We start from the raw sequence: 16,767 nt of genomic DNA on the forward strand, positions 1-16,767 counted from the left end.
CACTACGGTTCGCCACCAGCAAGGATATATAAACTGCCGATGGAGTTCGAAAAGGGGTTTGAAGCAAGTCAAGAATAGCGGTGCTGAACCGACTCAGGCAGGGTCCTTGCTACTGAACACAGACTCAAAGAGCAGGGAGACTGAAGAGCTCTAAACGATTGCTATCGGCTTTTATTTCTTATTTTGAAAACACATTTTCCAGTGTGTCATGCAACTTTTCTAAATTCAGCTATTGATTATTTTTGTCTTCTAAAAAAATCACTTCTGTTGACATACTGTCTTGATGTAAACAAACCTGGCACAGAGGTGCTTATACCTTGCAAAAAAAGTTATATTCCGAAATTAAACGTATCTGCAGAACAAAGTGACCATGCCTTACGATCTAGCAGGTGTGTTTGACAACCGGGCGGATTATAAATCCGAGAAACAGTGCCAAAGAACCTCCTTTGCCTTCTACCAAGCAGTGCGGGACCTGCTACCAGTATGGGTACTCGAGGACATGCGGACAATGGAGGTGTTTCACTGGGAAGATGACGGGCGGGCGTGCACTTTTACTCCTTCCGAGGCTTTTCTGTATGCACTTGTGCACGATCATCAACAATACGCCAGATACCTGCTCAACAGATACTCTGTCGGCGCACTGGAGATGCCCAGTCGAAGCTTCTGCTGCTGCCAAGCATCTGCAACACCACATCTCACAGTAGCTGTCCGCTATAACCGTATTACTATCCTGAAAATGATTCTGAACTCTCTGAAAGACTTCTCCAATAGCGAGCGCGTGAGCTACATTAACAGTCGTGGATGTTTTCACGTGGAGGGAGGCAAAGGCGCATTGCATCTGGCGTGCGAACTGGTTCGCCCTGAGTGTTTGATTCTGTTACTAGGACACGGTGCATGTCCTTGTGTCACAGATCGAGATGGGAACACCCCCTTGGACTGCCTCTTAAATCAGATACGCCGGGGTGAGCCTGACATGCGCCGGAAGCACGTCTGCCTTGGTTATCTCATTCTCTTCATGCCAAAATTCCATTTTCAAATGAAGGGAAAGTTGGAGAAGAATCCAGGGCTGTGGCAGGGTCTTATTGGAGAGCAGGCGTTCCAGTGGCTATCAGGACTATCTCCCCCCTCTCTCTTTGTTCAGGCTATGCAGAAGTTGACCCAGTCCATACCTGTTGAACAGCTGGACCCTCTGCCAGACTTTCTGAAACCACTGGACTTCAGACTACACCAGTATGCCAGTTAAACATTCTCTCAGACCTCTCAGATAAACTACTGTACTGACTTCTGGAATCAAATAGTTATTTTTGGCTATGGTGTGAACACTTTGACAACAGTGTCAATAAAAGTGAATTAAATGCAGCATGTGGCTTTGTAAATAGCAACTCAAAATGTTCTTTACATTTTGATGTTTAAAAACAATGCACTTTAGAGTTGTCATATTTGACACTCAAGAGTGAATTTAATGGTGTTAATGTTGCAATGTGTAAATAAAATACTATTATTGTCTATAAAATATATGAACCTGTTGTTTTCTTTTATCTATAATGTGCTTCACCTATAGGGCCATTATCTGGAGGTTGTGGGCTGAAGGGGTGCAGAGAACATGTTAATACAATGTTACTACTACAGCAATTACACAGTTACTACACAGGCAATGGAACAACAATGTAGTTACAGAACTACAGAATAAACTATAGAATAGGTCCAAAACTACATGGCAGCATGAACATATGTTTTACATCATGGTATCACCCACCCATAAAATGGCACAATGGTTTGAATGAGCTCTTTGACAAATGCTTGGCTCGTGGTCAGAAGGAGAACATTCTCAACTCCAGCTCCCACATTTTTGTTCCAGCTCAGCACTGTGTTAGTGCTGGGCTAGAGCAAAAAATGTGCAGTCCTATAGAGTTGAGAAACGCTGCTTTATGGTCGTCATACAGTATCATCACGTAGAGTCAATAACTGTAAACATCTTTATTAAGGAAGTCATATTGAGGAGAGGCATGGATTCATACAGTGGACTTACAGTACTGTGCATCCCATGAAAGACGCACAGAGGGGCTACAGTACTTCAACTTGTCCAGTATATTCCAAAACATTGGTCATTTGATGACCCATCAGATTTTCTTTACATCTCAAATGGCACCCTATTCCCCTACAAAGTGCACTACTTCTGACCAGGGTGTGGGCTCTGGTCAAAAGTATTTACTACTTTTTTATTAAGGATTCCCCACTGTTGAAACAATAGAGTAGTGCACTACATAGGGAATAATTTGTTGCCATTTGGGATGCACTCTTTGTCAATGTGAATTGAACTGGCAAGCCCCTAATGACTAAGTAGCACTGATGTAGAGTACAGTATTCAGAAGCAGCATTATGATACCATGTAGTATGCCTAATGTCAATGTGTAACCCTGGTTTCTATATGTTAATATTATAGCTAGATAATTCAGCATTGTAATACAGTACTAGTTAAGCCACACTTATAGCTTTTCACAAACACAACCAACTTATTCACAAAGCTATGAGATGTACTAGTCAGTGATTGAGTTATATTTCCAAAGCTGTTTAGCTGTTGTTAATATGTTTGATTAAAGTATCTGTCAACCATTAAATGCATGATTCCCATATTTATACAGTAGCTGTATAAGACTGGATAAATTAATTGGTTAGTTTCCCTTTCTGGTAGTGATACAAAATACACGTTAGAAATCTCCCAGCTCAAAATCCTGCAAAGTAATATCCCTTCCTTAGTGAGCACACATCATTCCACAGTAAAAAAGGAAGCAATCAATCAATCTGTGCACAGTAAGCACCTACAGAGATGAACTTAAGGTACCCTTGCAAGGTGACTAACGTAATCAATTTCTCCATTCAAGTACTTACATTCACATGTTACAACTGTGTTATTATATACAGTAAAAATAACAATAAATAACGGATCTCCTTCCTACTACAGTCGTAGTTCCCTTTAAAACAATATACAAACATCATTTCACAGAACATGGCCCTATCTAACTCCTGTGGCATTGAGTTGGGTGACAATGGTTAAACTGGACTAAAGGTCTAACAGTTTGAAGTCATTAATCGAAGGTACCCTATTGGAAGGCTCTTGAGTGTGCTGTGGTAAATACAGTATTCAACGTTTTTGATCAATGTGTAAAAAATAACACCAGAGCTACAGTAAGTTCCTTTGGGAGAGGGTGTTTCCTAAGAAAACAAAAATAAACTCTCTCAGGGCAGCAAGTCTAGACTAGTGCTGTGTACTTGAGTGGGGTTACCTTCTCACTTACAACTAAAGTGCACACTAACTAAAATGAATAAATATAACAAAATCGCCTTCCTACAATGTCATCAGATAAAAATAACTAATAAAATAACTAATATATCAATAAATTAACTAATTCAAATTCAATAGGGATTGGTTGGGTTAGGTTAAACGTAAACACTGGTCGGACACTTAATAATGCTTGAAAACAGCATAAGGAGGGCTGGGCGACACACCCCATTCCCTTGGTAACACAAAATCATCCCGTCCTGTCTGTCTACAGAGCCATTGTGCACTCAGTTCTGATTCATAACCATATAGCAGTTGCCATAAAATCTTAGATATTATGTACATAGGAGGTTAACATAAAAAATACACAGTAAGTAAAGTACAGACTAATAAATGAAATGCAGCCCATTTCAGTAGTGAAAGAGAATAATAATAGTGGTTGTTTCGGTTGGGAAGAGACATGGCAAATGGCACCCTATTCTCTACATTGTGCACTACTTTTGACAAGAGCCCTATGCACCCTGTGGTTCCTAGTCAAAAGTAGTACACTCTATAGGGAATATAATGCAAATTCTGTCTTCTTTAGATGACCTCCCACTCCTCCTCCAGGTCCTCTCCGCTCAGGGAGCCTGTGTTGACGTGGCACTTGACAACGGTGTGCACCATGGTCTTGGTGAGCCGGTGACTCAGACCTCCAGACAAACTCACAGCCCACAGTTCGTCCATGGGTGTCACTGTGGGACAATCAGCGGGTTGAAGGGATCAGATTGAGCAGAATCTCTAATCTTGATCACTTAATGAGGACTTATTTGGGACGCAAGGTGATTTGTAGATCAGTGATTCTGGCTGTGGAGTCGATCTCAAACATGCACAAAGGAACAGCAAGCCAAACATTAACAATGCCTGAGAGTGTATTAACTCTAAGCTACAGTAAGCCCCTGACCTGTGTACAAAACATGCTTGAATTGTGGACCAAGATATGTGGGAATGAGCAGAAGCCAACACTTTGTTGTTGCTACTGTACTAGAACACAGTTGTGTTCTTACTGTATCATGTTCTTCTTATTTTTTATTTGTATATCTTGTTCTACCTTGTTATTGATTATTGTATTGCTGGGGTTAGAGCTAGCAAGAAAGGCATTTCACTGTACTTGTGCATTTTACATTAAAACTTGAAATGTGTTGTTCCACAACTGGAACACTCTCTCTCTCTATCTCATCACTCACCTGTTAGCCAGTTGAGCAGGCCTGGTATCTTCTTCCAGTAGTCCCCTGCTGGGTTCTTGTCAGTGATACCGTAGCGCCTCGCCACCTCCCCGTTGGGGCAACGCACCCAAACTGTCTTCACACTCAGCACCAGCTGACTGGCCTGAAGGCCTGGGAACACATTGGATATAGAACACTGAAGTTGATTGAATCGTCTTTGGGCGAAGGTTTTATGAATGGGTGTCTGATCTTCCGCTTATGGAAACGTGGTTGTCTAACTTAAACAAAGAGACAATAACGCACTGGGTAAAAATCGAAAATGGATGACAGGTGTAGGGATAGGGAACAAAAGGTGTGATATCATTGGGTGTCTGATTGACGGTCAATCGTCAGGTCATTTACCTGGAATGTGTTCCCAGTCTGTGCCAACAGGCATCTCGTCTGTGATTCCTGTGCGGACATGTACGTTCCCTCTGTTGTCCATGGCCCACAGCATGCGGTCGTTGGGACTGGTATGGATCCTTATCAAGTGCACTCCTACTGGCTGATGGAGCAGGAAACCATGACGATGTGAACAACACAGCACAACTCAAAATATAATGGGCTGAACAAGGGCCCCAGGACCAGCGGAGGCAAAATAACCCCATAACTGAGATCCACCACCATATTGTACAGTAGGTATGTTTTTTTCCCCCTCATACATTCTCATTTTGATGCCAAACGCACCACTGGTGTGCGTGGCCAAAGAGCTTTATTTTATGTCATCCAACAATTGTGAACGTCTGGAGTTTGCAAAACAGCATTGGCACTTGGATTCGAACCAGTGCTATGGTCAGATGACATGTTAACAGAGCTGTTTAGTCACACACACCAGTTGTGTGTTTGGCGTCGAAATGAGAATACATAAGCAGAAAAGAGCCCCATGCCTACTGTAAAATATGGGGGTGGATCTTTGATGTTATGGGGCTATATTGCTTCCACTGGTCCTGGGGCCCTAGTTATGGTCAACGGCATCATGAACTTTACCCAGTACCAGGACATTTTAGCCAAAAACCTGTTTGCCTCTGCGAGGAGGCTAAAAGTTGGCTGCAAGTGGATCTTCCAGCAAGACAATAACCCCAAGCACACATCAAAATCCACAATGAAATGGTTAAATGGCCACAAAACCAACATTTTGCAATGTCCATCTCAGTCGCCGGAAATTAAACCCATTGAAAACCTGTGGATTGAATTGAAGAGGGCAGTCCATAAGTGCAGACAAAGGATATCAAGGATCTGAAAATATTCTGTATGGAGGAATGGTCTAAGATCCCTCCCAAAGTGTTCTCCAACTCATAAAACCTTTTAGAAAAGTTTCAGTGGCGTTATCCTCACAAGGTGAGGTATTGAAAACAGGGGTGTCCAATAATTATAACCCCTACCGTTGACAAAAAAAGTATTACTTGTCAAAAATATATACACTGTTCAAAAAAATAAAGGGAACACTAAAATAACACATCCTAGATCTGAATGAATGAAATATTCTTATTAAATACTTTTTTTTTTACATAGTTGAATGTGCTGACAACAAAATCACACAAAAATTATCAATGGAAATCAAATTTATCAACCCATGGAGGTCTGGATTTGGAGTCACACTCAAGTGGAAAACCACACTACAGGCTGATCCAACTTTGATGTAATGTCCTTAAAACAAGGCAAAATGAGGCTCAATAGTGTGTGTGGCCTCCACGTGCCTGTATGTCCTCCCTACAACGCCTGGGCATGCTCCTGATGAGGTTGCACGTTGCAACGTTGCACCACAGACTGTCCAGGAGTTGGCGGATGCTTTAGTCCAGGTCTGGGAGGAGATCCCTCAGGAGACCATCCGCCACCTCATCAGGAGCATGCCCATCCTGGTGGCGTTGGTGGATGGAGCGAGACATGATGTCCCAGATGTGCTCAATTGGATTCAGGTTTGTGGAACGGGCGGGCCAGTCCATAGCATCAATGCCTTCCTCTTGCAGGAACTGCTGACACACTCCAGCCACATGAGGTCTAGCATTGTCTTGCATTAGGAGGAACCCAGAGCCAACCGCACCAGCATATGGTCTCACAAGGGGTCTGAGGATCTCATCTCGGTACCTAATGGCAGTCAGGCTACCTCTGGCGAGCTCATGGAGGGTGCCAGTGGTGAATTTGCCAATCTTGGTGTTCTCTGTCAAATGAAAAACGTCCTGCACGGTGTTGGGCTGTAAGCACAACCCCCACCTGTGGACGTCGGGCCCTTATACCACCCTCATGGAGTCGGTTTCTGACCGTTTGAGCAGACACATGCACATTTGTGGCCTGCTGGAGGTCATTTTGCAGGGCTCTGGCACAAAGGCGGAGGTAGCGGTCCTGCTGCTGGGTTGTTGCCCTCCTACGGCCTCCTCCACGTCTCCTGATGTACTGGCCTGTCTCCTGGTAGCGCCTCCATGCTCTGGACACTACGCTGACAGACACAGCAAACCTTCTTGCCACAGCTCGCATTGATGTGCCATCCTGGATGAGCTTCAGTACCTGAGCCACTTGTGTGGGTTGTAGACTCCGTCTCATGCTACCACTAGAGTGAAAGCACCGCCAGCATTCAAAAGTGACCAAAACATCAGCCAGGAAGCATAGGAACTGAGAAGTGGTCTGTGGTCCCCACCTGCAGAACCACTCCTTTATTGGGAGTGTCTTGCTAATTGCCTATAATTTCCACCTGTTGTCTATTCCATTTGCACAACAGCATGTGAAATTTATTGTCAATCAGTGTTGCTTCGTAAGTGGACAGTTTGATTTCACAGAAGTGTGATTGACTTGGAGTTACATTGTGTTGTTTAAGTGTTCCCTTTATTTTTTTGAGCAGTGTATATATATATATATATATATATCTTTCTCTTAGCAATTGTATTTGTATAAAATAATATAATTTCCCAATTTTTTGGAGCATACAATATAGCTCAGTATTTTAATTCCTTATTTTATACAGCCATTTTGCTCATCTTTATCAAGGGTGTCAATAATTTCGGACTCCACCGTATAAGCAACTATCACTGTATCAATCAAATGGTATTCATAATCTAAGCAGATGCACTGTGTGGATTTACCTGCTCTGGTGGTTCAATGCAGATCCAGGCAGGAAGCATCATGCTGGGGTTGAGGGGTTGCGTGCCCACGCGGAAATAGACCATCCCATAGCCATCACACGCCCACACATTCTGACTGCCACATGATATGCTGATCAGCCTTACCTGACCTGCAAGACAAAGCAAACCAAACCAATGTCAGTTCTTCAGCTTCTGTGAAGTCTTTCTTCATGACACTGAATTAACGATTGTGCAGGAACATTGGTTCAGACATATAGGCCTAATAATAGCAGAGATCTTTTACATAATATTGTAACAGACTTTGATAATAGGCTAATTTTAACTGGGAGTATATGTATGTACAACTTTCTCTTACTATTGTTCAGTAAAAAAAACAGAAACCACAGCCATTGATATTGCTTTGTGCGGCACAATATAACACAGCACACTAGAGGCCCATGTGACAAAACACTATTACGTCACAGTAATCTCACACATTATATAATCTAACTATTGGGTTGGCTGACCTCTAAACAAACAATGACCTCCAAATAAAGCAATCCCATTCGCCTGCAATATTCTTGACTTTATGTTAATGACTTTGTATTATTTGTATATCTGTCATCGGTTTCTTGTGCTGTTGTGTTTATTATCTAATCCAAATGACACAATGGCAAGTTCGCTCGGGGAAAAATGAAGTCAATCTATTCTATTCTAATAAAGACTGCATACATATACGTCCACTTGAAAATGTTCAGTGAGTGACGTATGCATGGTCTCGTGCGTGCGTAAAAAACTGACACTGTAGAAGCTTGGTATGTTATACCTTTCCCAAACTAAACCATAGGACATGTGATATCAGGACAGAGAATACGGATGGACAACGACCACCGGGAGAGGATAAGTTTAAATGCCTGGATGTCCTCACAGACACATCAGGGCAAGGTGTTGATAAAGTGAATTGGTTTGTCCTGCTAACCTTGACGCTCCTCTATCCCATGATTGCATTGATGTGATGACAGTCCCTTTAATCTAAGCCAGATAAGGAAAAGCACATCGCCCAGAACAGGAGATGGCTTGTTTAAATAAAAGGTTAAATGAAAATAAAATAAAAATGTTGATGATGCAAAGAGTTCTCTGAGCTTCTGTTTAACAAATGAATGAAGGCCGAGGGGTTGTAAGCCAATAAGGCAAAAAAGACAAGTTAATATTTCATGTGAAACATTACAACACTTACTGTGTTTTCAAAGGCTTCATCACTTAAAAACAAATACTTATTTCAGTCTTTTGAAGAGGTTTCCGACTGAATGACGTGAATACTTTTATGAAATATGAGGACCGACACACCAAAACATAGCGTATTACTTAGTATTTTCTTGTCAAAGGGTTAAAGATGCAGTCTGGGATCTTAAGTACTTACAATTTCGTAACAGATTGTACAAATTGGATGTTTTTTTGTTGTTGCAGGGTGTAACATATTATACGAAATGGATGGCGTAGTACACAATTGCGCAACATTTTCAAGGAACTGTTTTTTGCTCGTGAGCAATACTTTTAAAACTACTGGCTGAAATGCTTGGGAGCATCCCTTTAATGGTCAACCCTTCCAAAATCATTGTTCTCTGCATTCATCACATTATCACTATTAGATTATGCTATTGACATTCTGTAACAAACTTTGTGTGGGGAGAGACAGGGTCAGGGACAGTGAAACCACCCTACTGTTGATAAGGTGGCTGTCATTGTAGCCTGGCGGGTAGGAGCACTGGGCCAGTCACCAAAAGGTTGCTGGATTGAATTCCCAAGCTGACAAGGTAAAAATCTGGAACATATCGACTTGATGAATTCCACCTATCCCTAAAAAATGAAAACCCGGACCTCTATATAATTGCAATTCAGGATTACTCCTGGAGTTTCTGGGCAAGATACATTCTTAGAAAAGATTAGCCTAGTCCTTAATGTTGCCTGAGACTTGGGTGTGGAGCCCATAGACACCATAGGGGTCTACAGTCATGTCTAGCCTAAACAAGTATTTGTATTTATTTTTCTGAATAGTGTATATGGTACTAGAGCCAACATACTTTGGTGTTCAGAGACATTGGATATACTGTTTTAACCCTTTGACATCCCCCTTTCACCTCTGACCTCACTGGGAAATCCTCTGGTGGTAAAAGTAGCCACCCTTTGCCTTGAAGACAGCTTTCCACACTCTAGTCATTCGCTCAACCAGCTTCATGAGGAATGCTTTCCCAACAGTCTTGAAGGACTTCCCACATATGCTGAGCTCTTGTTGGCTGCTTTTCCTTCACTCTGAGTTCCAACTCATCCCAAACCATCTCAATTGGGTTGAGGTCAGGTGATTGCCAAGGCCAGGTCATCTGATGCAGCACCTTCTTGGTCAAAAAGCCTTTACACAGCCTGGAGGTGTGTTGGATCATTGTCCTGTTGAAAAACAAATAATAGTCCCACTAAGCGCAAACAGAATGCTGTGGTAGCCATGCTGGTTAATTGTGCCTTGAATTCTAAATAAATCACAGACAGTGTCACCAGCAAAGCACCCCCCACACCATCACACCTCCTCCTTCATGGTGATAATCACACATGTAGAGATCATCCATTCGCCTACTCTGCATCTCACAAAGACACAGCGGTTGGAACAAAGAAAAACAAATTTGGACTCATCAGACCAAAGGATAGATTTACACCGGTCTAATGTCCATTGCTCGTGTTTCAAGCAAGTCTCTTCTTCTTACTGGTATCCTTTAGTAGTGGTTTCTTTGCAGCAATTTGACCATGAAGGCCTGATTCACACAGTCTCCTCTGAACAGTTGATGTTGATATGTGTCTGCATTTATTCGAGCTGCAATTTCTGAGGCTGGTAACTCTAATGAACTTATCCTCTGCAGCAGAGGTAACTCTGGGTCTTCCTTTTTTGTGGTGGTCCTCATGAGAGCCAGTTTCATCATAACGCTTGATGTTTTTTGCGACTGCACTTTAAGAAAAGTTCAACGTTTTTTAAATGTTCTGGATTGTCTGACCTTCATGTTTTAAAGTCTCTTTGCTTATTTGAGCTGTTCTTGCCATAATATGGACTTGGTCTTTCACCAAATAGGGCTATCTTCTGTATACCACCCCGACCTTGTCACAACACAACTGATTGGCTCAAACATATTAAGAAGGAAAGAAATTCCACAACTTTCGACAAGGCACACCTGTTAATTGAAATGCATTCCAGCTGACTAGAATATGGTTGAGAGAATACCAAGAGTGTGCAAAGCTGTCATCAAGTCAAAGGGTGGCTACTTTGAAGAATCTCAAATCTCAAATATTTAGATTTATTTAACACATTTTTGGTTACTACATGATTCCATATGTGTTATTTCATATTTTTGATGTCTTCACTATTATTTTATGATGTAGAAAATAGTCAAATAAAATAAAAACCCTTAAATGAGTAGGTGTGTCCAAACTTTTGACTGGTACTGTATATCAGGTGATCTATGAGCCAAACAATTTTCTTGGCAAGGTCACCAGGTCAGGACGAATACACTAAAAGCCCTATTTAGGCCTACTCTAGGACCAAAGATGGTCACAGGGCAAGCAGTAAGACACGAGCACACATTACTAGTGTACTATGCCTTCAAGCAGCAACTGATGCTCACATGAAAGTGGAGAAAATATGTGTTCATACAGACAATTGACATTGGCTTACATAATCACATCAAATACTTATCATCAAAACAGAAGGCCTGCCTTACTTTTAAAACTCACCTCACTGTGATGATCAATTTGAAGAAAGAACTTCAACAGCAGGTTGAAACAGTGTAGTTAGTCTTTGTTTCAAAGACTTTGTGTTAGTCTTTGTTTCAAAGACTAACACAACGAAATGGACATTGCTTTCTGAGGTGATGATTAATTCAAAACTCCCATAAGCATATTAAAGCTTATGCATATGCATAAGCTTATGAGCCCAAGCCCATAAAAAAAAAATGAATTAAAATTATGATTGTGCCGTAATACAATACATAGCCTAAGGCATATCACGCATGGTAGAAAAACATAAAATAAAACTGATATGTCTTTGGTACATAATTGGTCTAGCCTATACTCCAAAATTAAACAAATGTGAGTAATGACCTGAGTGTGGACAGTATTATAATGCATACAGAATGGACTGGTTACCATATGCTACGCTCCAAAATGTCTATCCATGAGTCTGGGAGAGAACGTATCGCCTTGCGAAAGTATTCGGCCCCCTTGAACTTTGCGACCTTTTGCCACATTTCAGGCTTCAAACATAAAGATATAAAACTGTATATTTTTGTGAAGAATCAACAACAAGTGGGACACAATCATGAAGTGGAACGACATTTATTGGATATTTCAAACTTTTTTAACAAATCAAAAACTAAAAAATTGGGCGTGCAAAATTATTCAGCCCCCTTAAGTTAATACTTTGTAGCGCCACCTTTTGCTGCGATTACAGCTGTAAGTCGCTTGTGGTATGTCTCTATCAGTTTTGCACATCGAGAGACTGAAATGTTTTCCCATTCCTCCTTGCAAAACAGCTCGAGCTCAGTGAGGTTGGATGGAGAGCATTTGTGAACAGCAGTTTTCAGTTCTTTCCACAGATTCTCGATTGGATTCAGGTCTGGACTTTGACTTGGCCATTCTAACACCTGGATATGTTTATTTTTGAACCATTCCATTGTAGATTTTGCTTTATGTTTTGGATCATTGTCTTGTTGGAAGACAAATCTCTGTCCCAGTCTCAGATCTTTTGCAGACTCCATCAGGTTTTCTTCCAGAATGGTCCTGTATTTGGCTCCATCCATCTTCCCATCAATTTTAACCATCTTCCCTGTCCCTGCTGAAGAAAAGCAGGCCCAAACCATGATGCTGCCACCACCATGTTTGACAGTGGGGATGGTGTGTTCAGGGTGATGCGCTGTGTTGCTTTTACGCCAAACATAACGTTTTGCATTGTTGCCAAAAAGTTTCATCTGACCAGAGCACCTTCTTCCACATGTTTGGTGTGTCTCCCAGGTGGCTTGTGGCAAACTTTAAACAACACTTTTTATGGATATCTTTAAGAAATGGCTTTCTTCTTGCCACTCTTCCATAAAGGCCAGATTTGTGCAATATACGACTGATTGTTGTCCTATGGACAGAGTCTCCCACCTCAGCTGTAGATCTCTGCAGTTCATCCAGAGTGATCATGGGCCTCTTGGCTGCATCTCTGATCAGTCTTCTCCTTGTATGAGCTGAAAGGTTAGAGGGACGGCCAGGTCTTGGTAGATTTGCAGTGGTCTGATACTCCTTCCATTTCAATATTATCGCTTGCACAGTGCTCCTTGGGATGTTTAAAGCTTGGGAAATCTTTTTGTATCCAAATCCGGCTTTAAACTTCTTCACAACAGTATCTCGGACCTGCCTGGTGTGTTCTTTGTTCTTCATGATGCTCTCTGCGCTTTTAACGGACCTCTGAGACTATCACAGTGCAGGTGCATTTATACGGAGACTTGATTACACACAGGTGGATTGTATTTATCATCATTAGTCATTTAGGTCAACATTGGATCATTCAGAGATCCTCACTGAACTTCTGGAGAGAGTTTGCTGCACTGAAAGTAAAGGGGCTGAATAATTTTGCACGCCCAATTTTTCAGTTTTTGATTTGTTAAAAAAGTTTGAAATATCCAATAAATGTCGTTCCACTTCATGATTGTGTCCCACTTGTTGTTGATTCTTCACAAAAAATACAGTTTTATATCTTTATGTTTGAAGCCTGAAATGTCGCAAAGTTCAAGGGGGCCGAATACTTTCGCAAGGCACTGTAGCCCTAGCTGATGCTGTTGGTTCATTGATTGTGCAGGGTGGCTTACAGTTAGCTTACAATCAGTGCATTTGTATTTTAATAGCCTAGTAATAGGGATTGTTTTATATTTTCACAATTAATTGGGTTACACATTACATTTAGCTATACAGAATATCTTACCACCATGCGTTTCCATCTCCTGCTCTCAACAGTTTAGTGAAATATGATTTGTTTGTTCTGGAACAGATTTTTTAAGTTTCCCAAATTAAGCACTGGGTAGCTGGGACAGGCCATGGCATACAGAGTTTGGGCGGAATATTCCCTACAGGGCAGCAAGAGCTTGCTCATCAAGCAGTGGTTGATGCTTGGAGTGAAATAAGTGTTCTTAGATTTATTTCTCAGCTGCTCATATTAAGCACATGCTCCGATATAAACCCGAAGTACCCTACAAAACAGACACGTGGAAAAGCGCGAGGCCTCCATTCGCTATTTGAGTGCATACAGATGACATGTCTTTTTCCCCCCTGTTCCTGCCTATTTTCATATTAGTTAAGACAAGATTAAATTGAATATAGTGTGATGGGTGAAAATATTATCATTTGATGAGAGAACAACTGTGCAGCCTGAGGCAAGGAACAGAGCGCAAGCTTTTTTTGTTGCTACTTTCTCAAATCATCAATAGCCTATAGTTGCACCATGCAGCCCATATACTGTATGTCTTGATTTCTAAGACATTCTAAGGTTTGTATCATTCACAACTAAAGTTCCCAAATAACTCCAAATCTAGTGTATAGGACCTGTTTCAAAATGTTCACTTTTACACTCAACATAGCTGAATAAAATGGAAAGGATATGAAGTGGCTAAGTCCAATTATATAATTTTTACTATAAGATCATATAAAATAATACCACAGGACTATATGGTATTATTTTGTCAGCTAAATAAACAAACCTACAGCCTATAGCATGGCACATAGCCAGATAACATTTGCCTACAGTAGGCCAATTCATATTCTGTTCTTCTGAAATACATTTTCTTCATATAATAATGTTTCTTTAGACCTGACTAAAAATAAATAATGGGTTTATTCTGAAGGTGTACATTAAATTGATTTATTATACTTTTTTAAATGTCGATGTTCCAAAGTGGCGCATCAGCGACTTGTATGTGTGGAGGCCTGGAGATGCTAAACATATTTATGTTAATTAGTGTTCAATTACTGTGAGCCTAGAAGTCTTGTGCATGACAACAACTGGCTGACAACATTTCATGACCGCCACAGCCCTAAGCTTACTAGTAGTTTTATCAGGGACAAGATGCCAATTGAGAAACAAATGTTAAAACATTGTTAAATGTTTCTTTATGTCAAACATGGAGAACCCACACAAGGCAGACCAATGCTTTGTGATTTATTTCCCCAGTCTTGATTATTTCCCTTCCAAAAATAGAATTGTATTATATAGTAAATCAATCTTTTATAACAAATTACCTAAATGTTCGACACCCAATGAACGTCTTACAATGAAATAAGTTTCACTGAAAAATGTCTTTTCATTATGCGATAACTTTCAAAACTTCCTTCATGAACTATAATGAACTGTGAAAGGTGTCAAACACTCTTGTCCCTGTCCTGATTCCTGCGCAGTGTTCTAGCACAGAGACTTAGTGTCAATGACCACATGATCTAACAGAACACGGCTAAAAATGTGTGTACTCTCAGCTCCCTCCCCTCTCATGTTACATTGTGATGCACACATAGCCCAATACGGCCTGGCTACAGCTGTCTGCTATCGTCACATGGCTGTCTATTTGCATCCAGCCACTTTCAGGCAGCAGAACATATACAACCTGAACCTCTTCAATAAACAAACACTGAAGCTTCTACCAAGACCCTGGTGCATCTATCGAAGGGTTGAAATCTATCTGCTGTTAGATAACTTACTTTCCATGAATTTTAAATGACACCAACCTCTTGGAATGGAGGGTAGGGACTCATTGCCAAATGACGGTAATACATAGGCCTAATATCTCTTTAGAATCATGTGTTTTCTACAGGCATGTCAGCTTACTGCTTGAGATGTGGTACAGTCCAAAAAAGTCTAAAAGGCAATGTAAACAGTTCACTCCCAAAAAATATATGGATTTCTTTGGAGAACTTATCAGACACTCCTTCATGGAGTATTGAAAGGTCTTGACTTGGAGTATTGAAAGGTCTTGACTTGGAGTATTGAAAGGTCTTGACTTGTAGTAGGAGGAACTGCTCTGATAATTTCCCTGCCTGGCATGAACTTTGACACCTTGCTCAAGGAGGACCTTATTACAAAAAAAGTGTTATGTAAGTACCACCTGCCTATACATAAGTTTAAAAAACTCCCTAGTAAAACTGAGGAAGCGAGTGACGTCTGCCTGCTGAATCTGTGTCAGCAGCCAACTCAAGACAATGCCTCTAGATCCAGATCCTCTGTTTCAGGAGTGCTAGTTTATTGCTCTCCCTGTATTCCTGAGGGGCGTAACTAGGACTAGAAAGACAACCTCACATGAACTATGTCAAAGTCAGACTGCAGTTTGGAGGTGCGAGTACCATTGCCGACCACTGGGACATGAAACGTAAGCTGGTGGGGACACTACGATGGGCGTGCGAAAGTATGCAGCTACATGGAACTGACACCAAAAGACAGGCTGACATTTGACAGACTAGACATACAGCATGTGCTAGATAAGTATGTCACACTGGGAATAAATGTTCAGCTCTGATCAGTTATGAAATGGCCATTTAATTTTTAAGAACGCTTATTGCCTATATATAAAATGTTCCTTTAACGTCTGCAAACAAAATGGCTTAGTTATTACTACAGTATAATGAAATGTGGAAAACATTTACACTGAACAAAAATATATATGCATAATGCAACAATTTCATACAGGTACAGTTCATTTAAGGAAATAAGTCAAAATAAAGAACTTAAATAGGCCCTAATCTATGGATTTCACATGAATGGAATACAGATTTGCATCTGTTGGTCACAGATACCTTAAAAATAAAAAAAACGGTCAGAAAAACAAGTCAGTATCTGGTGTGACCACCATTTGCATCATGCAGCGCGACACATCTCCTTTGCATAGAGTTGATCAGGCTGTTGATTGTGGCCTCTGGAATGTTGTCCCTCTCCTCTTCAATGGCTGTGTGAAGTTGATGGATATTGGTGGGAAGTGGAAAACGCTGTCATAAACGTTGATCTAGAGCATCCCAAACATGCTCAATGGGTGTGTCTGGTGTGTATACAGGCCATGCAAGAGCTGGGACATTTTTAGGCTTCCAGGAATTGTGTACAGATCCTTTGCAACATGGGACGGTACATTATCATGCTGAA

The 16,767-nt window shown here is 41.1% G+C and overlaps 2 protein-coding genes across 3 annotated transcripts in view; one reads left to right on the forward strand and one right to left on the reverse strand.

Annotated features, from left to right (window-relative positions):
* Positions 1-22: 22 nt before the first annotated feature.
* Positions 23-1,515, forward strand: ankrd9 (ankyrin repeat domain 9). Its single transcript, XM_020487780.2, has one exon. It carries the CDS (start codon positions 371-373, stop codon positions 1,241-1,243), a length of 873 nt encoding a protein of 290 aa, XP_020343369.1. The 5' UTR covers positions 23-370; the 3' UTR covers positions 1,244-1,515.
* A 447-nt stretch (positions 1,516-1,962) lies between these two features.
* tecpr2 (tectonin beta-propeller repeat containing 2) overlaps positions 1,963-16,767 on the reverse strand; it is a 35,331-nt gene continuing 20,526 nt past the window's right edge. For both annotated transcript variants that reach the window (XM_020487779.2, XM_020487778.2), the window contains exons 17-20: positions 7,599-7,747; positions 4,888-5,029; positions 4,507-4,656; positions 1,963-4,014 (exon numbers count right to left, since the gene is read on the reverse strand). In XM_020487779.2, the coding sequence (XP_020343368.1) occupies positions 3,863-4,014; positions 4,507-4,656; positions 4,888-5,029; positions 7,599-7,747 (593 nt within the window). In that variant the 3' untranslated portion in view covers positions 1,963-3,862. The remainder of the gene's footprint in view (positions 4,015-4,506; positions 4,657-4,887; positions 5,030-7,598; positions 7,748-16,767) is intronic.

This window comes from Oncorhynchus kisutch, linkage group LG7 (genome assembly GCF_002021735.2).
Source record: "Oncorhynchus kisutch isolate 150728-3 linkage group LG7, Okis_V2, whole genome shotgun sequence".
Lineage (NCBI taxonomy): Eukaryota > Metazoa > Chordata > Actinopteri > Salmoniformes > Salmonidae > Oncorhynchus > Oncorhynchus kisutch.